The sequence below is a fragment of the Esox lucius genome, chromosome 10 (genome assembly GCF_011004845.1).
Source record: "Esox lucius isolate fEsoLuc1 chromosome 10, fEsoLuc1.pri, whole genome shotgun sequence".
Classification (NCBI taxonomy): Eukaryota; Metazoa; Chordata; class Actinopteri; order Esociformes; family Esocidae; genus Esox; species Esox lucius.
Genome location: NC_047578.1, coordinates 16,566,482 through 16,593,860, shown reverse-complemented (window position 1 = coordinate 16,593,860; position 27,379 = coordinate 16,566,482). Strand labels below are relative to the sequence as shown.

Sequence of the window (27,379 nt, the reverse complement as noted above, 5' to 3'; positions counted from 1 at the left end):
GTGTCTCTGTTCTAAAACACCAGTGTTGTCATCCAGATAACCCTGAGCCATTTCCTTCCTGTCTAGCAGCTCAGTTCATGAAGACCATTGTGTGGGTTTCTTCTTAATACAACATCCATGGACCGCTTCTCATAGTTATTATTATGAGCCCTCAACCAGTCACTCCGTACTATAATGTTACCATGCTCCATTATATACTAATAGTTGATATTATTATTAGTCCTCGACTAATCACTCCATAATTTGAGGTGTTCATATAAATAGGATTCTGATCTTTTGTCTTTGAATCTGTGCTTGAAATTCAGTTCTTGACTGAGGGTCCGGACAAATGTTTGGGGGACGAATGAAGGGTGAAAGGTAAATGTAAATCATAATTATTCAACAGTTCTAAGATAATTTGATAAGCCATGTATTAATAATGTAGGCTAGCTTAATCCATTTGGGGGTTAAAAACCTCTTTTTCTTTTTTTTTAGTATTGAGATATCTCTATACTAATTGAGATCAAAGAAACATTTGTCTCTGGATGATTTCAATTCTGTGTTTCCCTGCTCCTGTCCTTACAGCCTACGGTTTTGTTCCAAGATCTACTGATTTACTCATAAGTCTTTAATCAGTCAGTTTATTAGGTTTGCTGGTTCCGTTTGCAATATTAGATGGCAGAAAACAACAAAGGTCTAAACTTTAACCACAGCTCAGTATTTGTTTTTTGAATATGACTTGGCAAACTAGTATTGTATTACCAGACTGGGGGGTATTTTATATTTTTGTAGAAATGTTACAGTTATCGTGTTTTCATAGGGTTCCTCTTTTTATTATTGGGTTCATATGACCATCACAAGGCATGCAGTCATTGTTTCAATAGCAGCCTTCTGTTAAAAATCAGCTGAAACTGATAAATAAGACAGAAGGCGAGGAAGGAGAAAGCGGGAGGTTGTGAGGGAGAAGGTGAAGAAAGAGTGAATGCACAGACCCACGTCTCTTGTGCTTCATTATTAAAGGCCTGTGTTGTGTAAAGTGTCTGTGTCTCTTGCTCTGTGTGTCTCTCTCATTGTCTCTGTCTTCCTATAATCCTCTGCTGCCGTTCACTCAGAAAATGCTGACCCGTCTTGTAAATGCTCTTACTTTTACAGTGACATTTAGTTTTGAAAACTACCCACACACTGATCCTGGACAGAGAACCGGCTATCTTATTGAATACAGTACATCTATTTCAAACCAGACTTTTGACCTTGGATAAAAAGACTACACAAATCCAGTTTTGTGGTGGCCTCCCTCTTGCTGCTGTTGCCCTAGCAACAACTCACCCTTCCCACTTTAGCACTGAAAGAGGAAGTTTTCTTTGTCTACTTCCTGTGCAGTATGTCAACATGCCAACAGACAAAAATATAATGGAAAAATTAAATAATGAGACATTGTTAACCCTGTACTACCTTTCCCTGTGCATTATGAAAAAATCTGGATCATTTCAAACCACAGGGCTGTGTTCTGGTACTTTATAGTTCATAATGCTGTTGACCTTCACAATGGCCTCTGGACAGGAGAAGAACAGCCAAAGATTCCCTACATTTAAGTCATCTAGGAGCCGTATGTTAAATGGCTTCTCATTGTAGTTTTGAAGGCAGTGATCCCAACATGCATTTGTTGTATGTATTTTCTCTCTTCTATGTTTTGTACCTCTAGCTTGCTTTATGAAGGTCAATAACTACTTGAGTTCCTTGCCATTCACCTTTATGGTGATAAATGACGCAATGATTTGAAATGTTTATTACCAAATCTTCATACCAATGTGAGATGTGAAACCATGGTAGACTACAGTACTATTCCTTCATCTGAGATTTTTTTTTAAAGTAAAATGGCAATGCAGAACTTTTTGGTTTGATCTTGAGTTTGATCTTGAGTTTTTAGGATTGTGAAACATTGACATGTCTATGAATATATTTTCATGGCTTAAAATAAAATATTTGTATCTGAGCAATTGTTGGTATATAATAACAATAATAATAATAATAATAATAATAATAATATAATGCATATTTTTGCCAAATAGGTAAATATTTGTATATTTAATAGTATTTTTTGCTAATATTTATCATGTTTCCAAAGAAGTGAAGAATTTTCAAGGAAGTGAATTCTGCTTTGCGATTCCAGAGGTCACAGAACATTTTCCTCATGCTGTACTCACATAAACACACTGAAGGTTGACAGTACCAGCCAGGGTGACTATGGCCTTGGCAAGGGGTATAGTTGTCTAACTTTTAAGTATGGATGCAGAATTGCACGAGGAAGTCCTTATTTATGATGGAACATTAAAGTGATAGCAACGAGGTGTTTTTATTAGTCATGCACACAAGGCAGGCCACAGCCACAACTGCATTCTTAATATTAACTATATTATATGAATATTACAAAATAATAGAACACAGTATCAATACTAATAATGGAGCATATAAGTACATGTGTGGCTGATCCAGACAAGACTTCCCTAAACTGTTGTCATTTCCCTGCCCCAGTTTAAAGGGTTACTGTTAAAATATTGGTCTTACTTTTTTTGCTATACTCATGAATTGTTTGCATTTCACCACAAGTGTTGGCCTGAGCTACTGATGTTCTCACACCAAGAGAAGTGGCTTTTTCAGTTGTTGTTTTGCAACTGTGCTAATGTTTTTCCTCTGAATTATTGCCAAACCGGCAGTGAAGTGCCTTGTCGGAGATATTAGGAAGGTCAGTGGACTCTCAAAAAGGAGAGCTTGAGGTGACTGACTCGCGATCTTAAACTCTGACCTGTCTCTATGGTGCCGTCTTATGTTATCAGTACCACTCACATACATTCCGCTCTTCTCCCATCTTTCATTTACTTCCAGAATAAGGAGAAGGAGCGCATGAGGGAGAGGGAGAAAGAGGCGCGGGAGAGGGAGGCGCGCTACAGCAATGGGCACCTCTTCACCTCCCTCACCGTGTCAGGGACCACCCTCTGTTCGGCGTGTAACAAGAGCATTACGGCCAAGGAGGCCCTCAGCTGCCCCAGTGAGTACTAATAACGCTAATACTAAGAATACTACTAACAATACAACTAACAATACTACTAATAATACTACTAACAATGCTACTAAGAATACTACTAACAATGCAACTCATTCTCCACTGATGTTCTTACTTTCATCCATGTTCCAGTGTCTACTGTAGTTATGACTCGTGACCTGCAGTCCTCAGGAGGGATAGTTACAAATCTCAGCCCGCAACTAACTCTTCATCTGCAAATATGTGCAGTGGGCAAATGAGATCTTCCTCATGCTCCTATGGTTGTTGCATTAGATTGTCTGGGTCCTATGTGACCTTCACAAAGTGAGATAAGACAATATAATCTATATTTCGAGCAGATGTATTTTGTGAAAACATTTCAACCCTAATCCATTTCCCTGGAACTCATGGGTCGCCGACCACATCAGACCATCACGTCGCATAGTAGAGGCGTTTAAAAATGTGTTATTCTTATTTCATTCCAGTGGGGATAGTTCACCTAAAATAGTTCACCCACATGCATAAAAAATGACTGGCAGGTTGTGAAGTCTTAGATATGTGTAGGTAACTTGTAACCAACATTTGAACAAAATCAGGCAGCAATTGAGCATGCTACGAAATCTGAAATAGTTATTGGAGATGGTGAGCTTAACGCCCACTCAGAAACACCTCCAGTGGCATCATGCGAGCCAAATTGGCCTTGAACGAGCTGCAGACCAATGTGAATTCATTACATTAGAATGAATTCACAATATATTGTGCTTGAAGAGAGTAAGACTGGGTGGTAAGTATTTACGTTGAAATATTCATGTAGTAGGGTTACGATTTAGTACAGTTAACATGAATGCAAAACCTGTGTGTGTGCATGTTAGCCATGTGCACACACCCTTTCCTGTTATGCTGTGAACTGTGCCATACTTATTTTACTTTTTATTTTTCATCAGGGTAGCATTTCGTCATTGTTTTTCTTAACCAAACCTTTGGTTTTCTAGATGGAGTGGGCTGACTACAGATAAGAAACTTTCCCTGTGTTATGCCAGGACTCCAATTCCAGTACAGATAGTAGTCATAGTGTTTTCAAGACTGTACACCCTGAACTAGCCTGCACCAGGCTGTGCGTTGATAGCCCAACTGTGTGGGTGGCAGGTGGTAACTTGTAACAAAGCCACACGATAACATAGTACCTCACAGGATCTTCCTATTTTGGAGGGGTAGTTGCAGGTCAAAGGTCGTAAATTTTTTCTCCAGGTGTATGTTTTCTTAAAAGGGAATTCTGAAACATTTGAGTCTCTGGTAAAACACACTGGAACTGGTTGGGAAGGATGTGCTGGATATTGTGTGGTTATACATTTCAATTCTCTAGACTGTGTTTGTTTTGATACAGTTGCTGCAAAACCAACTGGCAAATAAATACGAGCCGAAACATGCAGGGTTCGCTCAAAAGATATACCTAAGAAGTCGAGGTCTGGGTTTGTCTTTGAAGAGAGGTTTTCAGGGCGGTGTGGCATAGAGGCAGAATAACTCACTACCCCTACCCAACCACCAGCTGCGTCTACACCCTAACTTCCTGTTCACAAACCAGAAGTGAAACTGATTTGAAACAGAAGCCACTAATGAGGCAGGCGGAATATGTCCATAACAGGGGAGAGAGGTGGGCGTATAGTCGGTGAGATGGAGATTCTATAATGGCTGACCCTACCATGTTCTGATGCAGGCCGATTTGATACGCTGCCGATTTTGCGGGTTTTCCTAATTACAAAGCATGTAGACCACAGGTACAAAAATCCAGAAAATCACATTGTATGATCTTTTTATAATTCATTTGCATTTTATTGCATGACATAAGTATTTGATCACCTACCAACCAGTAAGAATTCTGGCTATCACAGACCTGTTAGTTTTTGTTTAAGATGCCCTCCTGTTCTCCACTCATTACCTGTATTAACTGCACCTGTTTGAACTTGTTACCTGTATAAAAGACACCTGTCCACACACTCAATCAAACAGACTCCAACCTCTCCACAATGGCCAAGACCAGAGAGCTGTGTAAGGATATCAGGGATAAATTGGTAGACATGCCCAAGGCTGGGATGGGCTACAGGACAATAGGCAAGCAGCTTGGTGAGAAGGCAACAACTGTTGGCGCAATTATTAGAAAATGGAAGAAGTTCAAGATGACGGTCAATCTCCCTCGGTCTGGGGCTCCATGCAAGATCTCACCTCGTGGGGCATCAATGATCATGAGGAAGGTGAGGGATCAGCCCAGAACTACACGGCAGGACCTGGTCAATGACCTGAAGAGAGCTGGGACCACAGTCTCAAAGAAAACCATTAGTAACACACTACGCTGTCATGGATTAAAATCCTGCAGCGCACGCAAGGTCCCCCTGCTCAAGCAAGCGCATGTCCAGGTCCGTCTGAAGTTTGCCAGTGACCATCTGGATGATCCAGAGGAGGAATGGGAGAAGGTCATGGAGTCTGATGAGACAAAAATAGAGCTTTTTGGTCTAAACTCCACTCGCCTTGTTTGGAGGAAGAAGAAGGATGAGTACAACCCCAAGAACACCATCCCAACCGTGAAGCATGGAGGTGGAAACATCATTCTTTGGGGATGCTTTTCTGCAAAGGGGACAGGACGACTGCATCGTATTGAGGGAGTATGGATTGGGCCATGTATCATGAGATCTTGGCCAACAACCTCCTTCCCTCAGTAAGAGCATTGAAGATGTGTCGTGACTGGGTCTTCCAGCATGACAACGACCCGAAACACACAGCCAGGGCAACTAAGGAGTGGCTCCGTAAGAAGCATCTCAAGTGGCCTAGCCAGTCTCCAGATCTGAATTCAATAGAAAATCAAAATAGAAAGTCTGTATTGCCCAGCGACAGCCCTGAAACCTGAAGGATCTGGAGAAGGTCTGTATGGAGGAGTGGGCCAAAATCCCTGCTGCAGTGTGTGCACACCTGGTCAAGAACTACAGGCAACGTATGATTTCTGTAATTGCAAACAAAGGTTTCTGTACCAAATATTAAGTTGTGCTTTTCTGATGTATCAAATACTTGTCATGCAATAAAATGCTAATTAATTACTTAAAAATCATACAATGTGATTTTGAGGATTTTTGTTTTAGATTCCGTCACTCACAGTTGAAGAGTACCTATGATAAAAATGACAGACTTCTACATGCTTTGTAAGTGGGAAAACCTGCAAAATCTGCAGTGTATCAAATACTTGTTCTCCCCACTGTAAATGTCTCCATAGAGGAGAAACGGTGACAAGCAAAACATGTAGAGATTGAAAGGTCATAGCAGAGGGTCAGCGGGACTTTGAGGGAGAAGAACGTGAAAAGGAGAATAGAGATAGTTGACTCATTCTGGTGTTTCTGTTTTTCACAGCCTGCAGCGTCACCATTCACAACCGCTGTCGAGACACATTGCCCAACTGTGCCAAAATGAAACAGAAGGTAAGGGATGACCGATGAGAATAAAATTACAGGAGATGTTTAGAAGAAAATACGAAGAAGTGCATATTTTTCATATCATAATAAAGAATATACTGCAACCAAAGACTGAATTTCCATGGTACTTAAAATGATAGGAATTACCCAAAACCAATCAGGTTTATGATATAATATTTATACACCAATATATGGATATTTGCTTGATATTCTTCCTGTATACTGTAACCTTCTTCTAAAACAAATACAATTATGTAATATGTGGTATATGATATTGAACTGCAATATATGTTACCACAGCAACAGAAGATGGCTCTCATGAGGAACAACTCAGCTCTGCAGAACGTAACCCTTCGTACCAAACGTGGGTGTAGACACACACACACACACACACACACACACACACACACGTTAATACATTTGACTAGGAAATCATATTTAATAATAACGTCAGCTTTGCTGTTGAGCAAGAATTTCTATTTTATCGGGTAGACAATTTACACTCTTTATTAGTGATATTTTCCAAAACATACAAAAGAAGCAGTTAATCGTCAACTCTCAACCTACAAAGAGAAGAGTGCATGTTTTGGTGATGCTGTAGCTTTGCTAGTTCCTTCTTTACCTTTTAGCACTATGGTCCGATGTGGCAGTCTACAAGATTAGAGCCTGGATTACCAGCACAATTGACCTATTCAATGACAAAAATGCGGAACGTCTTTTCACAACAGACATACAGTACTTCTCATCTTCACAACAGGTTTGTCAATGTGACTTGGCCATGGCAACTGCCCATCCAATGAGAGGGCTAGGAATTTAGCTTCCTCGATGTGATCATTGGCCACGTCCTCTATTCATAACTCCATTTCAGTCCTGAGAGAATCTTTTTGAATCAAATACAATTCTTTTAGTTTTTCCTATGCATTTTGGACAACTTCAATTCACCCATCATTACACTGATAGCAACACTTGAAGATTTATAACCCAATGTTCATCAGCAGTCAGCATGAATAACAGAGAGGCTTCAAGTGTGGCATTTATAAAAGTCACTTTTTTACAACAGTCCATTATTTTCATCTCCTCTCATCTTCTCTACCCCCTCAACACCGACTCCTCTTCAGAACCCCTGATGAGGGAACGACCCAGTTCGGCCATCTACCACTCGGAAAACCTCCGCCAATCTCTGCTGGGCTCACGTCGCGGACGCTCCAGCCTCTCCCTCTCCAAGAGTGTCTCCACAAATAACATTGCAGGGTGAGTTCTCCTACCACCTGCCCATTGGACAGAGGGGAGGGGGAAGACAAGTCTGAGACAAAAAAATCCTATCCACGACCTTTGAACTTGTTGTCTCAATGCGGTTGAGGGAGGAGCAATGTCAGTGTACGATCCGCTGAATCACCGATCTAACATGTTTACCTACACATGGCTGATCTTTGAGGGTGCACGTGTGTGTGTGTGCGCGTGTGTGTGCCCGGACACAAGAATGAATCGAGATATTCACAGTGGCTCATACATCAACTGTGTATTGTGATTTGGTCCCATTGTAATTGTGTTTGTGTGTGTGTGTTTGTCTTCTTGTGTCTCTGTATTCTGATGCATGGGTGGATGTGTCTTCTTGTCTTCACACCGTGTGTCTGTTCCGATATCTCTGGTTTTCTCTGTACTCATATGTGGCTACATATGTGAATGGTTTCTGTATGCATTTCCGTGATGCTTTCACGGGTGGCTGTCTCGTTCTGTTTCATCTGTGCGCGCCTGCATGCATGTGTATACGGGTACATTTGTGTTTTTGGCCCGGCATGTGCTTGTGTATGTGCGTGCGTGCGTGCGTGTGTGCGTGCGTGTCCTTGTCCATGCATCTATGTAGGAACCTGAATGACGACTCTCCCCTGGGGCTGCGCAGGATCCTGTCCCAGTCCACCGACTCCCTGAACTTCCGGAACAGAGCCATGTCCATGGAGTCCCTCAACGACGAAGGTAAGACGTTTTGGCCATTGTATGTGGGGTCCTCGAGTCAGACACGGCCAAATGGACTTGGACTGCGTTTGGGCCCTGTCATGTTTTACCACTGGCGTTCTCTTACAAACTATATATATATATAGTATTTATTTTCTTTATTTTTTTTTGTATATATTTTTTTTGAACAATTTGGAAAAGCAGAAACAATGCAGTCTATGTCGAAATTACCGCTAATCCCTTTAGATTGAAAACTATTGAGTTTAAGAACTTCTTGTATTTGACCTATAGCCCTACATGTTGTGGTTGTGTGAGGCACACTGTACAGTACATGCTCTAAGAAGCTTTAAGAAGAAAAGATCAGTTGACAGGTTCTAGGAGTATGAAACCAACATTTCCATTGCATTTATTTAGTAGACACTCTAATTTTGAGCCTTGTCCTGGCCCCTTTGGTGTATCGAACTAAGAATGTTTGTAACTCCACGCTTAAACAACCAAGCTAGAAAGGGCACCATTGGGACGGATTGGGAATCTGCTTCAGTCCAATTGTTGTTTGCAAAGGATGAATGTCCCTTATGTCTCAGGGGAGGTGTACTACACCTCCATGTTGGAGGAAATGGAGCTGGAGGGCCGGGATTTTGAGGCCGACTCGTGGAGCATGGCGGTGGACTCCAGCTACCTGCAGACACATCGCAAAGACGTCATCAAGAGGCAGGACGTGATCTACGGTAAGGGCAGACTACGCCTGTACGCACCTCCTCTCCAATCTCTTCTCGCTCAATCTGTGGAGAAAACATTGCCAGGTTAATGTCACTGGCTGGCTGATGGCAAGAGTTACAACTTGTGGCTTCTCCCAAATGGCGACGCGGATTCTATGCGTTTCTGGCCGGTTTAAAACTGAGCCAGGCGACGTGTCCTTCGCCTGTTGGGCGGAGTTGTACTATAAGCCTTTTTTCCTGTGTAACTGACCGTTTCCTCAGAGCTGATCCAGACGGAGCTTCACCACGTGCGGACCCTGCGCATCATGGAGAGGGTGTTCCGCCAGGGCATGTTGGAGGAGGTGCAGCTGGAACCGGGCGTGGTACACGCCATCTTCCCCTGCCTGGACCGTCTCACTGCCATCCATTCCCGTTTCCTGGCCCAGCTGCTCAACCGCCGCAACCACAGCCTGCAGCCCGGCAGCACTTGCAACTTCACCATCCACCAGCTGGGAGAAGTTCTGCTGGAGCAGGTGAGCGGAACACCCGGAGCTTTGTCGGTTTATACAGTAGCATCATAGCGGGGTATTTAGTCGATGCCCGACTTGAGAAACGACCTGACACTGATGGTCATTATGTAATCTTACATTGTACGGCTAGAGGATTATAAGCATCCCCCTGTGAACCTGGTTCTTCTCTAGGTTTCTTCTTTCTAGTGAGTATATCCTAGCCACTCTGCTCGATACTGAGGTGTTTGGGATCTAAGCAGGGGCTCTTTAAATACATCTGAATGTTTCTCTTAGTTCTCAGGTCAGAATGCTGACGAGATGAGGAAGACCTACGCCGAGTTCTGCAGCCGCCACCTGAAGGCTGTGAAACTGTACAAGGAGCTACTGGCCAGAGACAAGAGGTTCCAGTACTTCATACGGGTAAGACAGAGGGATAGAGGTTGAAAACGTGATCTTAAGTGATGTGACTTGTCAAACATAGCCAAGTTAATGGGGAAGGTATATTTCTATATGTTAGAAAAAAGACATGTTTTAATTAGCTTTGAATTATTTTAATTACTTTCTCCCATTGTGAATGAATGCAACATTTCTAAACAGGCTACCATTGATAATATAATTTGACTGCGTGGGTGCGTTTGTTATGACAAAAAGCATATGAAGTACAGCCATTAAATTACCACCATGTGTAAAACCATTGTTGAAACCTTACAACAGGCTGAGATAATGGGCTGATGTTGCACTGCTGGACGCTGTGACACATTTTCCTGAATGTTTTCGTTTAAACACACAACTCTTTTTTTGCAGATTGATCTGGTTTTGCGAGTTTTTGAACCTATTTTAGAAAGGCAAACAAAGACTCAAAGTTCATGTGCACATCCAAGTGCTACCCACCTTCAGGGCTTTGTCCATGGGCACTTCTTCAGAAGGACCTTATCTTATCTCTGCCAGGATGAGCCACCTGATTTAATGGCAGCAGTCTGGGGTGTAATAATCCGCAGTTATGTCCACTTTAAATAAACCACAACTGGTTAGTGTTGAGTTTCTTTTTTTTTTGGCGTCAGTGGTTTAAAAACAATTACAGAAATGGATGGCACAGAGACCACCATATAAGCACCCTACCAAGAGGAATTCTACTACTATATATTAACGGAACAGCCTTTCACTGACTTAATGTACAGGTGACAACACTGATGTATAGGCGATGCTGCTGAATATAGTGGCACAGTGGCAGGGGAAGTTTGAAGAAAAACCAGGAAGGCTTTTACACCTTTAGGCTATATGAGGAGCTGTTGAGAATGGATGGTGGCTTGTTGATCGTTGAATATTTGCCGGTGCTAAAGTAACTTAAATTGTCCTCGTGGTATTCTTCCGTTCCTGTTAGCAAAGCTGTGAGCTGAGACAAATGGATCATTTTGCCATGCACTTCTACTCTGACACTGTAGCACCTCAAACACTATTTCAATGTCTGGAAAAAAGTTGCTCTTGTTTTCCATGATAAAGCACTGTTTATTCCCTAGAGGCTTCAAAGCAATGATTTTGACCAAATATGGTTAATTTGGGGCGTTTTGAAATGCTAGTAGCCATTGTCATGCCCAAGCAGCGACATAAAGAACAATTGGTGTCATTCAATGTTAGTAATTTTGATAAATGTGTATGAAGCTTGAAAGACTTTGATGAATCACACCTTTTCTATTCTTATGAACACATTGGAAATCCGGACAGTTTTAGTACTTGCTGTGTAATATTGCTTCATGACACCCTGGATCCAGTGACAATCTCTTACCATGCAGTGGCAGATGTTGTTCTTTACGGAATGTTTTTCACGTTAAAAGAATGTCGTTTTCTACTGTGCAACTTAGATTTATCTGACTTATTTGTTTGGTCTTCCTACATTTTGACAACCATTTCAAGCAGTAGTAGGCATTGTTAGCAATGCCCATTTACTCTGATAGCCTTGCATTGTGTTACTGCCACATAGTCAGTGAATTTTGGATTCTACATATTGTAAATACACTTTTAATATCTTCTATCTGTCTATGGTAAATGGAAGGTTTTCAACTCATGAAGCTGGTTGAAAGAAGGCAAAGGTTGTGCAAAGCTGTCATGAAGGCAGTGGGTGGCTACTTTATGAATGTACGGTTAACTTAATTAAATGTGTTGTGATCTGTTTAACACTTATTTGGTTGCTACATGATTCCATATGTGTCATTTCATGGTTTTAATGTCTTCACTAATATTCTACAATGTGGAAAACGGCACCACTAAACAAAAACCCTAGAATGAGTAGGTGTGTCCAAACTTGTGACTGGTCATGTAAATCAAGTGGTAACCCCAGAATGTTGGTTAACAAGTCATTTCCTCTTGATTGCATTGCACAACACTACCCGCAGTCCATCCATCCCCATCTGTTTTCCAGATCCTGTCTTTCCTGCCTTATGGTTCTTGCTTTTAATCCCCTCTTCCCATCTCCCTACCCCCCCTTTGTCTGTCCAGCGGGTGTGTCGGGGTCATCTGCTGCGACGCCACGGCATCCAGGAGTGCATCCTGCTGGTGACTCAGCGTATCACCAAGTATCCAGTCCTGATCCAGCGTATCCTTGACAACACCAAGGGTGAGAACTCGGGGCGGAAACCAGGGCGATGTCACGGCTACTAGATTAAACCGTCGTCGGATGATCTTAATCCTTCTTGTCGGTGTTCTTCTCCAAAAATTGGGTGGTATCAAATTAATCATATACATGCCTCATGTGACTAGACTACGCCCATTTTATATCAGAAGACCAGGCTGTCCAATGAGAAGCACCGATTCTTCATGCTCGATTCATATGTGACCCACCCCATCGCTTTCTCTGTCCCAGACAACGAAGAGGAGGCCTCCTGTCTCGCCCAGTCACTGATGCTGATCAGGGAGCTACTCATCTCCGTGGACCAACAGGTCATATTGTCATCCAGTCAGTCCGTTCTCACATGCACAAACACCTGTTTGATTTGAAATAAAGCACGCCATTTTGACTCGCTGCGCTTCGCCCATTAACCCGTCCACGAGAGCCTGTCATTCCGTTGGCTTTCGTCCGGAGCTTAACTGAAATGGGCGTGTCGTGCAGGTGATGGAGCTGGAGCGGACCCACAGGCTCCAGGAGATCCAGGCAAAGCTGGACCCCCGGGCGGAGGCCAAGGTGAGGGACGGGGGCCTGTTCAGGGGAGGAGAGCTGCTCCGCAGAAGACTCATCCATGAAGGAATGCTCCTGTGGAAGACTCCGGGATCCAGGCTGAAAGGTGGGTGGGTTGGTGGGTCTGTGTGTGGGTGGACACGGAGTCTGGAGTGACCGGACCGTCGTGAATGGGACAGTATCAGCGATGTGGAAATGTGTGGGCATTTCCACTGCCTCGATTTAGTTCAAGATGTTTGTCGGTGATTAGACCAGGCTCAGATGTGTGTTTTAAAGTGTGTGTATTTTTAGATGTGCTGGTGCTGCTGATGTCAGACATCCTGGTGTTCCTACAGGAGAAAGACCAGAGATACATTTTCCCCTGTTTAGTAAGTTCGCTCTATACAAAACACACTCCTTTAAAGGCGTGCTCCTTCACAATGAATATGTTGCATGTGTATGAGGTCCATGAATATGGCAGCTGCCAGTTTCCTTGTCTCCTTTCTTGTTTTCGCTCTCTCATTGTTTTCAATTTTATCTATTCTTCTCCATCTCTCTCTCTCTCTCGCTCTCATCCTTCTATTCGTTCTAATTTTTTCTCCCTCTTGGGTCCTCCTATTCTTCCTAATGTTCTTTTTCTCTCCTCCCCATCCTCTTGGTCTCCTTGCAGGATAAGTCTCCCATCCTCTCTCTTCAGAACCTCATGGTGAGGGAGATAGCCAATCAGGAGCGAGGGCTCTTCCTCATCAGTGACTCCTCACCTCCGGAGATGTATGAGGTCCATGCTGCCTCGAAAGATGACAAAAACACCTGGATGCGCCTCATACAACATACTGTCAGCAGGTTGGTGCACGAACACACACACACACATCCTCCTACTTGACTCACACACTCACTATCTAATCTGTCTTTGCAGTTGTCCTTCCAGGGAAGAGTTCCCACTCATAGAGACTGAAGACAAGGCCCTTCTGAGACGACTGAAAGGTCAGCACTAAACACACACACACACACTGACAGTATGTAGGAATAAACACACACCCACACACTGACAGTATGCAGGTATAAACACACACCCACACACTGACAGTATGCAGGTATGAACACACACCCACACACTGACAGTATGCAGGTATGAACACACACTGACAGTATGTAGGAATAAACACACACCTATACACTGACAGTATGTAGGTATAAACACACACTGACAGTATGCAGGTATAAACACACACTGACATTATATAGGTATAAACACACACTGACAGTATGCAGGTATAAACACACACTGACAGTATGCAGGTATAAACACACACTGACAGTATGCAGGTATAAACACACACTGACAGTAAGCAGGTATAAACACACACTGACAGTATGCAGGTATAAACACACACTGACAGTATGCAGGTATAAACACACACTGACAGTATGCAGGTATAAACACACACTGACAGTATGCAGGTATAAACACGCAAGCAGTTGCACATAGGAACTCTCAAACACCTCTAGCCACCCTTCCCTGTCCATCTTACTCGTTTTACATTTCTTTCCATCTATGTCAGTTTCTATCAATCCCTCTGACCCTCTCCATCCCTTTCTTTCTGTCTTCACCTCACTTACATTTTCCCCCTTCTCTCTGGCTCTGTCCACACTGTGCCTGCAGTACAATGTTCAGCTGTCTGTGTGTAGGAGGACAAGTGTGTTGCCTGCCTCCTACTCAGGCCCAGTGGAGGAGCTCATTCTATCACCAACACATTTTCACTTTCTCTCTCTGTGCTCTCTCTCCTTCGATATTCCTCGCTAGTAGCTCCCTCTCCTGCACCTTTGTCTCCCTCTAAATGTCTCATGAACAGGGATAATGTGTGACTGTGCTTTTCCCCCCACTTAAGTCGACCATTCTTTATAGAGCAGCCAGGGGGGTTGGGATAGGGTAGCAGAGTGAAGTCACTAAACGTCCCGCTTCGTCTCTCTCTCTCTCTCTCTCTCTCTCTCTCGCTTCATCACTCGCTCGCTGTCTCCCGTCACCTCCCCTCTCTTCGTCTTCGTCCAGCCGACATCCAGCAGAAGGACAGGGAGGTGCTGGAGCTTCTTCAGGAGCGCGTCACCCTGTTCTCCGACTTGGCCGAGGTCACGGGGGGTCTGGAGGTAACGCTGCCGGGAGGCGTCAACTCCCGAAACCTGTTCCGGGCCAACACGCCCCAGGCGCTACGCGGCGAGAGGCTGCTCACTGATGCCATCTCAGAGGGTGAGGATTTGGATGTGGGAGTCCAACCAATCAGAAACACGTCAGAGACATAGGATAAACAAAAACAACAGCGTCATTAAAATGGAGGAAAGCACTGGTGAGCTCAGCAATTGCAAATGGCCTAGTAGGCCCAGAAAGGCCTCTACAGGGAGAATGCTTATCAAAATGAAAAAGAATAAATTAAACACCTGGACTACAGATGTTATACTGTAAGGTACAAACCAGTGTTTAGCTTCAAAAACTTCACTGCAAGACATTAAGAGCCTGTTGAGTTTTGGAAAACATTTTTGTAGACGCATCCGACTAAATGAACATACCAGAGTGAGGGCAAGTATGAAGAAACAAATGTGTGAAATGTGGTGGGGGGAGCATTATGACTTTATTGCTGCCACTAGAACTGGCTCACTGGTCTTTATTGATTGTGTAACTCCTGGCAGTAGCATAATGTTTTCTGAAGGATACAAGTAAATGCATCTAAACTCACTGGCACTTCAACACAGGTTTAACCACCACGATTGACTGCAAGGGGACATTACTGGACACATCATACAAGAAGTTAACAAACCAAAGCATTCTGCCATGACAATTAGAGATTTTTTCAGAACCAAAACATGGAACATTCTAGACTGGCCATGTCAACCTGCACTACAGACCTGGCAGAGCGTCTCCAGGGATGATACCTAGCGTCTGGTGGGGTCAATGGGCAACAGACTTCAGGCACTTATTGCATGCAAGGTCTACGTGACCAAGTACTAAACACTGATACATTTGTATCGATCTCTCCAAATGCTAAAATAGATAAATGGTAACGTACGCAAATATGTTTATATTAAAACTCAGAATCTGCCATTTAGCGTCATAGTGGAGAGAAGGACGGACGGAGTTGGGTTGTTTTAAAGGGTTAGATTGGAAATAAGGTGGAACAGGGAGATTAACAGGAGAGAGAGAGAATGACTTGGGAGAAAGGAAATTAAACATATGGGGGAGATGGAGAAGCAAAAATGGTGTCGTTAAGCTTCCTTTTAAATGACTTCATCAATACTTAAAAGCTGAGGTAGAGCAGCTATGAAATACCTTGGCATGTTCTTAGTTGTACTTGGCAATGCACTTAGTCTAAGCATCAACTATTGCTTTCCTCACTATTCAGCCAATGTGCAGGCAGAATGCTGGCACAAAATGTCCCTCAGTTGGCAGCTCAGTTACCACACATTTGAGAGGACTGACTTCCATGTTTCCTCCAAGGAAAGGCCAATGGTTAGCTTAAATTACGGTTTTCTATTACTTGGAACCGTCAAACAACTATTTAAATTGTTTTAATGTCTGCACAATTATATATTAGACTTCATTCGCAAAGCCGTGTTAGTACATTTACAGAAACACCTAACTATCTACTCGTCGTAACCCAGACATTGATTGACATGTACAGTTGTTCGGTTTTCTTCTTCCATGAAGTGAAGACAAGTGTCATCAGTGCTGGTAGCGCACATGTTTAGGGATATTCAATGATCCATCTCAAGAGGCTGTCAACCCCTAATGTGTATTGCTGGTTTGGAATACAACTGGATGTCTTATGTCTATTTAGAGGACGGTGTTAAACACATACATTTGTTTTAGCTAACCCGGTGGCCTGGGTGGGTGGAGATTTCAGTTTAGGGCCACCTGTGACACAGATGAGTGGGGGGAAAAAAATGCACCATTCATCTGAAGGCAAGGATGTTGTAATTATTGTCTATTAAAAAAACTGAAAACGTTTCTTGTCCCAGGACACTTCAGCTAGTGACTTTCTGGGAATGTTTTTGGGATTACCAACTGGCTCTCTGTCGCACCTGTTTTGCCTTTTTTCTGTTGAGGTGGGGCTAACTCACTCTTCTTTATGTCTTTGTTTCTCTTAGTGGATAGGCTAAGTGAGCTGCTACTTGGCTCCACCTTAGAAGTGCCTCTGCCATGCAGTTCCAACGGTCTCCCGAACCACACGGGGGCGCTGTCGATCAGTGAGTGACTTCTCTCTGCTGTTGATTGATATGTCGTTACAGTAGTCTCCATAGCACTGTAGGCAATGCCTGTTGAGTGACTGTTGTGTGTTTGTTTGTAGATGGCCAGGAAGTGGTTTTCAATGGAACACACGTGTCGCCAGCAGCAAAGGTGATGTCTTAACAAATCTTATATTAATGTGGAGTAACATTAGTATTTAGTGTGGCCAACCCCAGTTATGTGATACAAGAACATATTTGACTGCTAAGCTAAAGTCAGGGAAGCTTGTTTTTATTGTTCCCAGTCAAGACTCTGCACTGCCTGAGCATATTGGAATCAAACTGACCCCAGTGCACCATGCTCCAACCAATTGATTCAGCAGAAATTAGTCATAATAATTGATTCCCAACAATCAGCGATTGTTATTCAAGGTTTGAGATTTTATCGACTAGGCTTTCATATCGTTGTGGCAGGCCAAAATAGGAATTGGCATTTGTATCATTGCTCCAGAGGATGCATGTGGAGATATTTCAGTGCTTATGACTTTATGGGTTTGGTTTGTCAGCCTCTGAGAAATCAATCCACCTACAAGGCAAATGGGTTGTCTTCATCCAGTTTCTTTAAATCTGATATGATTCATGTCTGTGTGGTAACAGCTCCTATCCTGGTCTGACATAAGACAGTAGCATTTAAGAAAATGTCCATGCCAACATATTGGTCAGCTCAAATGAACATTCTTATAGAACAAGACCATGTTTTAGACTGTTTTCTGTTCGATGCCTAATGAACATGACCAAGGTTTTATGCGAAGGCTTCCATTATCTATGAGTTGTCAGCTCTGAGTTATTTTCGCTTGACAGCTCTGATTCAGAGTACCTTGGAGTATCCATGGCAACGTCCATTTCTCCAATTAGCATATTTTGTTTAAGCATTGTTGTGTTTGCATGAAACACTGCTCCATTTACCTCTGCGTTAACTGCGTCTCATTTCGTGCGCTTATCAGTGTCTTCCTGACATGTGACTATATGATTGTTGTAACATGTTTAAGTGTGTAATATCATTTTTTCAGGACCAGAATGGCAATCAGCCAGGTGATAGGCCCCGAACTGAGGTACAGTGGCCTCATAGTGATCTGTCACTTTCCCTACATGGCTAACAAGCTAACAGAAAACCCAATGAAATATTTGAGTTGATATAGGGAGAGGCTTTGCTCGTTTAGCATTCGTGCATGTCTGCGTTAGTGCAAACATATCTTCATGGCCTATTTGATAGAGTAAGGTGTTAGCATATTGCGCAGGTATAATATCTCCCATATGTACTGATGGTGTGTGTGTGTTTCAGGAAGTGTCCCAGAGGCTGGTAAACCTTAGCGCCCATCTTCATGCTCTCCAGGTCAGTGGATGCGTTTCTTTATACGTGCATATAACTGTTTTGACGTGCTCTTGATTTCCCTATCTCTGCACTTCTGGGACGGTTTCATTTGTTTTGGTGTTGGGAGTAGCTTGCGTATCTGACTGACTAAACTTTTTACATACTGGGGAAGTTACAGCAGGACATGCCACTTAAAATGTAGCATTATGTTTAAGTTGTAATGTAGAAAAATTAAGACATATGCTTGTTATAATCTACTTGAATAGTTTGGTTTTCATTCTATAAACTCAGTTGACCAATGTATTTTCTGCTGTGTCATAGTGTCATCTATAAATGCATTTAGAATAAATGTCACTACGCTAACCCTTGACACTTCTTGTATCCCTCTCCATTCTTTTCTATATCTGCATTCTGCCTTCTCTCCCAGGGCACTGTGATAAAGCAGGACTCCATCCTGGAGCTCTACCTGTGCTCTGAGGCTCTGCCTGTTGCTGCCCCAACCACACCCACTGGCCGGGCCTGGCACTCTCTGTCCCGTGACATGGGCGCGGCTGAGGCAAGTTCGGGGTCGCCAGTAGGAGAGCTGGCCTTGCTCCAGAGGCAGCACACCCTCCTGCAGGAAGAGCTTGTAAGGCTGCGAGGAGCTGATGCCCGCCTGAGAGACAGCGAGAAGTCCCGCATCCAGCTGGAGAGGCAGGTCCGAGACATGAAAACCCGCAGTGCAGCCCTGGTGGACAGCGTTGGAACCGCAGGCTCTGAGCAGGTAACACTTTATTAGATTGCATTAATAAAGCTTGAAAATGGCCTACGATACCTCTAAAGGCTAATATTTAATTGCTAAACCTTTTATCATTTTGATGTTATCAAATAGATTTGAGATCCAGTACATAGCGTTAACTAGCTAGCTATATTTAGGAGAGTCCAGCGAATTTTAGCTTGCTAATGTTAGCATCACAAGCTATGCTTGATGGAATTTAATGATGACGATTGCAACGTTGAAACTAAACATTAGCCTGCTTTAGCAAACAATTATCACAACTTAAAGGTCTCAAAGTGACCTGACTCATACATATGCCTATCAACCACAAGATGGAGATTTCAGGTGGATGATCATGTGACCCGAGTGGTTCTTTCAGTATATTCTAAGTACTTTGTGAAAACCTATCATATGTAAACCAGAAATTACAAGGATGACAAATCCCAAGAAATATTCCTTTGAGGTGAGCAACTGAAAACCCTAACGGATTTAGTTACCGCCAACCTTCTGCAAAACTGTTTTTAATGATCAGTTTAACTACACGTAGATTACACTATAAAGTGTCAGTAGGTGTCCCAATTGATTTGGTGTGTTGCCCCACTTACCATCTCGCCTAGGCTCCACTCATTCGCAGAGCAAGTGATAGCAATGCAGACAGCCAATTGGCCGGCCAGGAGTCAGTCGACCAGTCAGAAGGGTGTCACGATTGCAGTGACGTGGAGGTGGAGGTGACGTCAGATGAGGAGGAGGAGGAGGACGATGACGAGGCAGCTAAAACATCGCCGCGCTCGGAAAGTCCCCGGGGTGTGTTCTTAATAAGCAACTGCTAACTGTACAGAATGAGCAGGTTCATCACTGGCATCTTGTTAGATAGATCTTCTTTAGCGTTGTTCAAGTCAGGGCATTCAGCATCGCTTAATGTTCTAACCGCATAAAGCAACATAAAAATCCAGTTACCTGGAGAGGATTTCCTGCTGCAGAATAATTACAGAGATGTGCTTCAGCGGATGGTCTCACCTCTGACCTCTCTGTAATGCTAATGCGAACCCATATACAGTTTTATATAGATATTATTTTGAGAGTTAGCCACAAATTGTCTTTCTGCTGCTGTTTTCTTTCTGCTGCCATCCTCACCTCATGTTCTGTGTGCACGCGCGCACGCGCGCACGCTAAAGTGTTTGTTTGTGCCTGTGTATGTGTGCATGCAAACGCCTCACTTTCCTGTGTTTCTCTCTGTTTGCTGTGTGGGCGGAGATGTTGTTCAAGGGCTACTGCTCAGCTCCCTCACACTGTTCCCTGATGAAATATTACAGTGTTATTGTCTCCACTCTCCACCATTCAAATGCTTAATCAATACTGCCGACCTGCATAAGTTAGTTAGTACACAACTGATATGAAGACAGATGGTAGAATACAAGATGACGTGCAGAAAAAAGATGTGTGTATGTGCCCGTAATAGAGAGTGCTACACCAAAGAGTTGCAATCAGACATCACAAGAGTACAAGTTTGATTCGAACTAACCCGTTTGCCACTATCCTCAAAACTCTGCTATAAACCACTAAGTATGGCTTTACAAACAAAAACAAGCATGATGTTTTTGCCACTTCGACAGAAATTTTAATTGGCTAATTTTGTCTCTTTGCTTAGATCTTCAGGACATTCCAGAAGAGGGTGAAGCCCCAGGAGAACCTCCCAGAGAAACTGAAATGTCACACTGCTAATGGCCCTCAGAAAAGACTCAAAAACTAGAGCCAACTACCCCTAGTCTTAAGAATAAGCCGAAGAAAATAACATGAACTTGTGAAATAGTCTTCCTATTTTCACACTAAAAAGGAGGTAACATACATAGATACACACAGGGCATGAGGGGTTATTGTATGTGGTGGGTATATCATGTCTAAGAACTACATGCACCTCATTGTGCTTATAAATTGCCCTTAGCTGTGACATGCATACATATAGTACCAGTAAAAAGTTTGGACACACCTAGTTATTCAAGGGTATTTATTTAGTTCAACAATTTTCCATATTGTAGAATAATGTTTCATAGTTTTGATAGTGAAGACATCAAAGATATGAAGTGACACATTTGGAATAATGTAGCAATCAAAAAAAAAGTGTTAAACAGATCAAGATACATTTCACATTGCAGAATCTAAAATATATAAATTCCACACATGATTCCATGTGTTATTTCATAGTTTTGATGTCTTCACTGTTATTCTAAATTGTGGAGCCAAGTAAAATAAAGAAATACCTGTGAATGAGTAACTGTGTCCAAACTTTTGACTGGTACTGAACTCACACACACCCACAGTAGCCAGTTTATTAGGTACATCACCCACTTGCACCAGAAAAGGCTGAATTCCTCTGGCAGGTATTCTGCAAGGTTTTGCACTGTAAAATGTTCCCAGTGATGCTGGTCAATGTTGATGGGACGGCATCGCACATTTGCTGCAGATTGGACGTCGGAACCTTCGTGCTGTGGAACAGTGTTCCGTGTCACCCCAAAGAGGCTATTGAGGTCTGGGTAGGCCATTCAAGTAAACTGAACTCACGGTCATCTTCCTGGAACCGTTCTTAGACTGTGCGTTTTGTGACATGGCCCATTATCCCGTTGGAAGGACCCCCATGATGGGGGAACCGTGCCTGTGAAGGGTCGGGCCTGGTAAGGAACAATGTTCAGATACGCTGTGGCGTTCAAGTGTTGCTCAACTGGTAGTAAGGGACCTAACGTGTGCCAGGAAATCACTGTTGTGCTTCCTGGACATGCCGTTCTGCGCAACACTGTTTTACTGTCAGTACTGCACCTGTTTGTCGTTTGCCTGCATGATTCTGTTTCTGCCCCCAGGACAGTTCTTAGATATTGTTGTACTCGAGAAACCCAGGAGGGCGGCCGTTCCTCAGATACGGGAATCAGCGTGCCGATCACCGACAATCATACCATGCTCAAAGTTACAGTACCAAATGCCTCAATGCTCGTTTGAGTGCAGTATATAGCAAGCCACGGTGACATGTCATGGACGAGGTGCTCCACCTAGAACTGGTGTATGCGTTATTCGTTCCGTGGCGTTTGCTTTGCAATACATGAGACTTATCTGACCATTCGTTATTCATATTCTTTTGTGTTTCTTGCCTGGGATTATTTTTGAATTATAACTGCTCCAATCTAGAATCGAAGCTGGACCAATGAGGACCTATAAAATACAGGAAATGGACAGCAAATAAAAAAAAAAGCAGGGACTGGATAACCGACCAGATGGGCTTCATCAACTCAAGTGATGGACGCTGTGTTAATGGTGCTGTGTGGCTGCTCCTTTCATTAGGATGTCAGATAGGACATGTATATACAGTATAGCGGTTTTTCCTGAGACAGAGACATCTGCAAAACACACATCCCGGACACACACAGACACTTGGGTCCTTTACGTTTTAATAAGTAGAACTATGTAATTCTTAACACTGTTTATGCGAATAGTTTGTGTTTATTTATTCTTCCTTTCGTATTTAAGCAGGTAAGTTAAGAGTGACTGGATACAAAAATAGAAATTTAACTGTCCCTTAATGACTTGTGAAACCACATGGTATCATTGACTTTCTTACATGCTGCATGAACTGTAGGATCATTTCCTTAGTGGCACATGCAAGCGCTGTATGCAGTATATGCAGATATTACTTGGGACAGTTAATTCTTAATTTCACGTGATTGCCAGAAACACTGTTACTGCATGGTTAAGTAAATACATGGTAGTAAGGAAGCAAAGTTGAATCCCGATGGACAAAATAACCCAATCACTATGGTGTCTCTACATATACTGTATGATGTGTAGTTTACAATTTCAAGTAGATCATGTAGTTAGAAAACATAGGCAATCAATATCACTTATGTTCTGTATTTTAATGACAAATGTGAAGATTGAACTTTGGGAATGTGCCATGTCACCCATTCTGAGATGCCTTGAAAGATTGGTGGAATCAAACATGTTGTGCCCAACATAGCGGTCCACTTTCCTAAGGACTTTGGGTTCTGTTTTGGAGTAACGGACAGCCAGTCAACTATTATTTGTCTTTACATTATTTTGAAACTGATTTAATTGTTGTAATATTGTTTTTATTATTGTCTGTTAATTTACACGTTTAGCATATTTTGCTGGCTTGCATAGTGTACATAAATCTGGAATAAAATGACTGACTGTGTTTGTCTTCATTTGAATAAGGGAATTGTGCTGTATACAATTTCTGTTTGCAGGAAACCATACTAATTATATAAATGTCGAATCCAAAGGTTTCCTTCTGTGGTTTTAATATAACTGTAAAGAGTCATTTGTATTATTAAAAACAGTACATGCACATTTTGACAAGTTCTTAGGGATAGTTAAAAAAAAAAGGGTGGAACTTAAGGGTACTCATCCTACTTTGAGTGATTCCACCTCTGGAACAATGCACACTACACCTGCAATAGGTTCAATGGAAAAATACATGTAAATTGCATTGTTATGAAGGTGTAATTAGCTGAACAAAAGGTATAATAATCTAAAAGCACAGTGTGAAATTTAAATGAAATATGTATACTCTCATGATGAATGGACGTGTTTTGTTTGTATGCCCATTCCTTCCGGGTGACTCTGTTCAGGAGTGCAGGTTTGTTTTACAGTATTTCTCAATCCCTTTGGCTAAATTCTCAAATGAGAGTTTTTTCTAAACTAATTCAAATGTCTGAACAATTGGTTTTGTTCACACCAGATTTGAATATAAGCAAACTGCACGTGTTTTTTTACATGCGCAAGAGTAAGTACAATTGTCTACAATTTGCACAATACCTACATGCATAGGGCTTGCTGATCAAACCTGATGAGTTGATTCTCAGTGAAATTGTTATACTCTTCACAACTTCTAAACATTCTTTCATCGTGTGAGCCATCACATGCAAAATGATCCATTCAATTATAAATAATCATTCGGAAATACATTTATATTCCATAAATATATGTAGCTGTGATGTGTGCTGAATTGGCAAATTACCTGCCGGGTGACTTAGTAAGAAAATAGGAATTGGAAGAGTTTCCCCCCCGGGGCATCACAAGGGAAAACATCAGATGTGATCTTGATGAAAACCTCTGGCCAGACCTAGAAGAGTGACAGGATGTCCACCAAGAAGATGGGAACTTGTAGTGTAACATATTGTAAGGAGATACAATTAGGTTTTTGCAGAACTACCGCAGATTTTTTCATTGTAGTTGTATTTTTTCTTGCATGGATGTCATTTTGGGGCACATTTCTTTCATTATTTATGATTTTACATGTAAGAAATATGTAAAAATGTGAACTTTCTGTTTACATGTAACACATTGCTACAAAAATAAATTTACTGTACACATACAAATGTGCATATCCCTTTTCTGTGTACTACAGTATTGTACAGTATTGACTTTTCCCAGTAAACTTGTACCTACTATTGAAATCGGTATCTAAAAAGCTCAGGGTGATACAAAATAGTATTCAGCTGGACCAAACTGACATTCTAGTGTTGTATGCAGTCATTGTCACCAGAGAAGTAGAACAAAACTGAAATGTGTATATGACAAACATATCCCAGGTTGACTGCCATGGTGACAAAACATCTAAACATTTTGACCAGTACGGCTCACACGATTACATTTATTTTTTTATGTGGTTGCATTGGCCAATTTTACCGACACAATAAATAGGTTTTGAAGCATGAATTAAATGTTTTGGGTGATGTACTACATTGTGCAGACAAGCAATAGTGTTGTGATGTCCCATAAAACAGTTGTGACAATAGGACTTACAGTTTAGAGAATGTTAAGACGTTCTCGATTGAGAAAAACTAAGTGTCGTAAAAAGTAATTGTGTTCCTCCATCTCCAGTCCCAATTATATTTGGTTATGATGTGTTACTAAACAAGTATAAGATTTCACTGACAGACAACTTTGAAGTTAAGTAATGGACTAAAAAAGTAAATTCAACTATTAAGAACATGGGCTTTGTGTTTCTGGGGATGGATTACCCATTTATAATGCCTATAGTTTCCTTGGTATTTTGTTTTAATTACGGTATTCCTTTTTACAGTATGTCACATCCCTGCTTTTCATGAAAAAGTTATTTCTTAGAAGGTCATCAATCTTCTCAAACGCTTTGGATAAAACTAAGCATTTACTAAATTATTTCATGTAAATGTAATTCTTAATATTTTAGTTGATATTAACTTGATGCAAAAGCACGTTATGTACATATCACAACATTTAGGCTATAACAAAGCTTCAGATTTTTATGATTTGAAATAATTAGTACATTTCCTAATCGGAATATTGTGTAGAAACTATGCTGGAAGTATATGGTAAAATATGGTATTATATTTGAAATTAAAAATAAAAGGAAGCAAGAGAGTTGATATTACGGAAGAAAAGTCCCAGCAGTTTCAAAATGTTTCCGTAATCAAGCTGAAAATCTGAGAGGAGAAGACGTTTTAAATGAACGGGGTGGGGACTTGGCGTGTGTGAACATTGCGTGAATTTGGGGGTGGGAGGGCCTCCAAAGACACTTGTGCCCAGGGGCCTGGCAGAATGTAGAACCGTCCTTGATCTTTAGATTTCAAGTTTGAACCCCCAAGAGATAAGAGAATAATGTGTACGAGAGAGTTGATCTAAGGGAGAGATCAGAATTGAACATGGAATACAGAGCCAAACAGGGGCTTTTTCCATTTCAGTCTTGGGGAGGGTTTACAGTTTAAGTCCAAGGGAGGGTCATTTAATTTTATAAACTGATTACTTTTCCTTAGCCGGTCAAGTGTTTTGAATTTCCGTACTGGTGGAACATACCTTATTTCTATATCACCTTTCTTTTGTCTCTGTTCGATCACTCCCTCTTTGTGCTTGCTGTATCCAGATCGTGGATAAAACGCTTAAAAAGAAAAAACGTTATGGCGTCGCAGAATTACAGAATGAATGCAATCGTGAACTAAGTTCTCTACTCAAGAATTTAAGAGTTTCTTTGCGGCCTCTGTTCACTGTTCAGGTCCTCACTGGCGCATCTTCAACAACTTGCACAAAATCCAAAGATCACGGACGGATCTACATTCTATCAAGCCCCTATTATGAACTGGTGCAGACAATTTAAATCACTGCATTAGCAACGTTGATTTAACGTTTTCCCTGAACATTTTATTTTAATGATATGTCAACTCTTTTCAAATAACATGTCAGACTAGGATGGTGTCATCAGAGAACGCAGCTGTCTTTTAGGAGGGACTTAGCTCAAGTATCACACTGTCTCACAATCTATATCTATCTAATGTAGACTGACACCACTTTCCCAAATGCCTTGCACTAAACCCCTCATGATGACTTGATGGCTCCAATGAAACATCCGGTCAAATCGATCAAATCCCAACACACTTCATTAACTCTCTCAAGCTCTGCTCCATCTCACTTGTCCTGTAATTCCTTTAACCGCAACGTATTTCCCTTCCCATCGGTCTCCTTCCCTTATGTCCTCTTTCACTCCCCGTCTTTCTCGCAAACAACCACTCGCCCTTCCCCGCTTACCCAATGCTCACACATTTCGGCAAAGGGCTGTTTCTGACAGGGCCATCTCTCCGTCTCTAGTCCACGGTCTAAACCTGGACACAATGTGGACCAAATGATATGTTAGAACTCCCATTTCTAACTCTCTCCATCTTCTTTTCACCACCCTTTGTTTTACCTCTGACTATTTATATATTAGTCCCTCCTCCTCCTAATCCTTGGGACAATGTCAGCCAAGTATCATGTATTAATATCCCCATTGGGGGACATAGATGACATAGTGGTCTCCCCACAGACCCCCTTGTATGCCCCGCCTGCAACACATCCATTTTTGGCATGTTCCAACTACGTTGGGGATGCCATGGCACTGTGTACCCATGACAGGAGGCCCATTCTTCGTTTTCCCTTTAACTCGCAATAACTGCCTCGCTACGTTAAATGTGTCTCTCTTTCATTGGTACTTTAATAAGAGGGGCACATTATTCTGAAATGTTCAGGCATGTGTTATTTTGTATACTTTTTTTTAAAATCTGGGGTAACAAAAGTGTAAATGAAACCTTGGATTTGTCCTCAGCAGCAGCCAACCAGACAGTGTTGCTGACTTCTGCATCTTTGTAAACCCCTGAACTCCGTAAATCTTTGGCTGCGATGTTGAAGTTTAAGAACACTGGTGTTTGTGGTATTGGTGTCAGGCACATAAACAGGTGT

General features: G+C 42.1%; 1 protein-coding gene across 10 annotated transcripts in view; it reads left to right on the top strand.

Moving 5' to 3' along the window:
- arhgef1a (Rho guanine nucleotide exchange factor (GEF) 1a) overlaps nucleotides 1–23,315 on the top strand; it is a 52,323-nt gene extending 29,008 nt beyond the window's left edge. For 6 of the 10 annotated variants that reach the window (XM_010873765.4, XM_010873763.4, XM_010873764.4 and 3 more), the window contains 22 exons: nucleotides 2,863–3,025; nucleotides 6,413–6,480; nucleotides 6,775–6,838; nucleotides 7,593–7,725; nucleotides 8,339–8,448; nucleotides 9,012–9,155; nucleotides 9,408–9,658; nucleotides 9,929–10,054; nucleotides 12,128–12,245; nucleotides 12,492–12,568; nucleotides 12,738–12,909; nucleotides 13,095–13,171; nucleotides 13,453–13,625; nucleotides 13,699–13,766; nucleotides 14,833–15,027; nucleotides 16,920–17,018; nucleotides 17,120–17,169; nucleotides 18,068–18,109; nucleotides 18,340–18,390; nucleotides 18,797–19,132; nucleotides 19,744–19,930; nucleotides 20,775–23,315. In XM_010873765.4, coding sequence (XP_010872067.1) covers nucleotides 2,863–3,025; nucleotides 6,413–6,480; nucleotides 6,775–6,838; nucleotides 7,593–7,725; nucleotides 8,339–8,448; nucleotides 9,012–9,155; nucleotides 9,408–9,658; nucleotides 9,929–10,054; nucleotides 12,128–12,245; nucleotides 12,492–12,568; nucleotides 12,738–12,909; nucleotides 13,095–13,171; nucleotides 13,453–13,625; nucleotides 13,699–13,766; nucleotides 14,833–15,027; nucleotides 16,920–17,018; nucleotides 17,120–17,169; nucleotides 18,068–18,109; nucleotides 18,340–18,390; nucleotides 18,797–19,132; nucleotides 19,744–19,930; nucleotides 20,775–20,848 — 2,778 coding nt within the window. In that variant the 3' untranslated portion in view covers nucleotides 20,849–23,315. Of the gene's footprint in view, nucleotides 1–2,862; nucleotides 3,026–6,412; nucleotides 6,481–6,774; nucleotides 6,839–7,592; nucleotides 7,726–8,338; nucleotides 8,449–9,011; nucleotides 9,156–9,407; nucleotides 9,659–9,928; nucleotides 10,055–12,127; nucleotides 12,246–12,491; nucleotides 12,569–12,737; nucleotides 12,910–13,094; nucleotides 13,172–13,452; nucleotides 13,626–13,698; nucleotides 13,767–14,445; nucleotides 14,811–14,832; nucleotides 15,028–16,919; nucleotides 17,019–17,119; nucleotides 17,170–18,067; nucleotides 18,110–18,339; nucleotides 18,391–18,796; nucleotides 19,133–19,743; nucleotides 19,931–20,774 lie in introns of those variants that run through there. The other 4 variants (XM_020050272.3, XM_020050274.3, XM_020050273.3 and 1 more) reach the window with 4 other exon arrangements.
- Nucleotides 23,316–27,379: the final 4,064 nt, after the last annotated feature.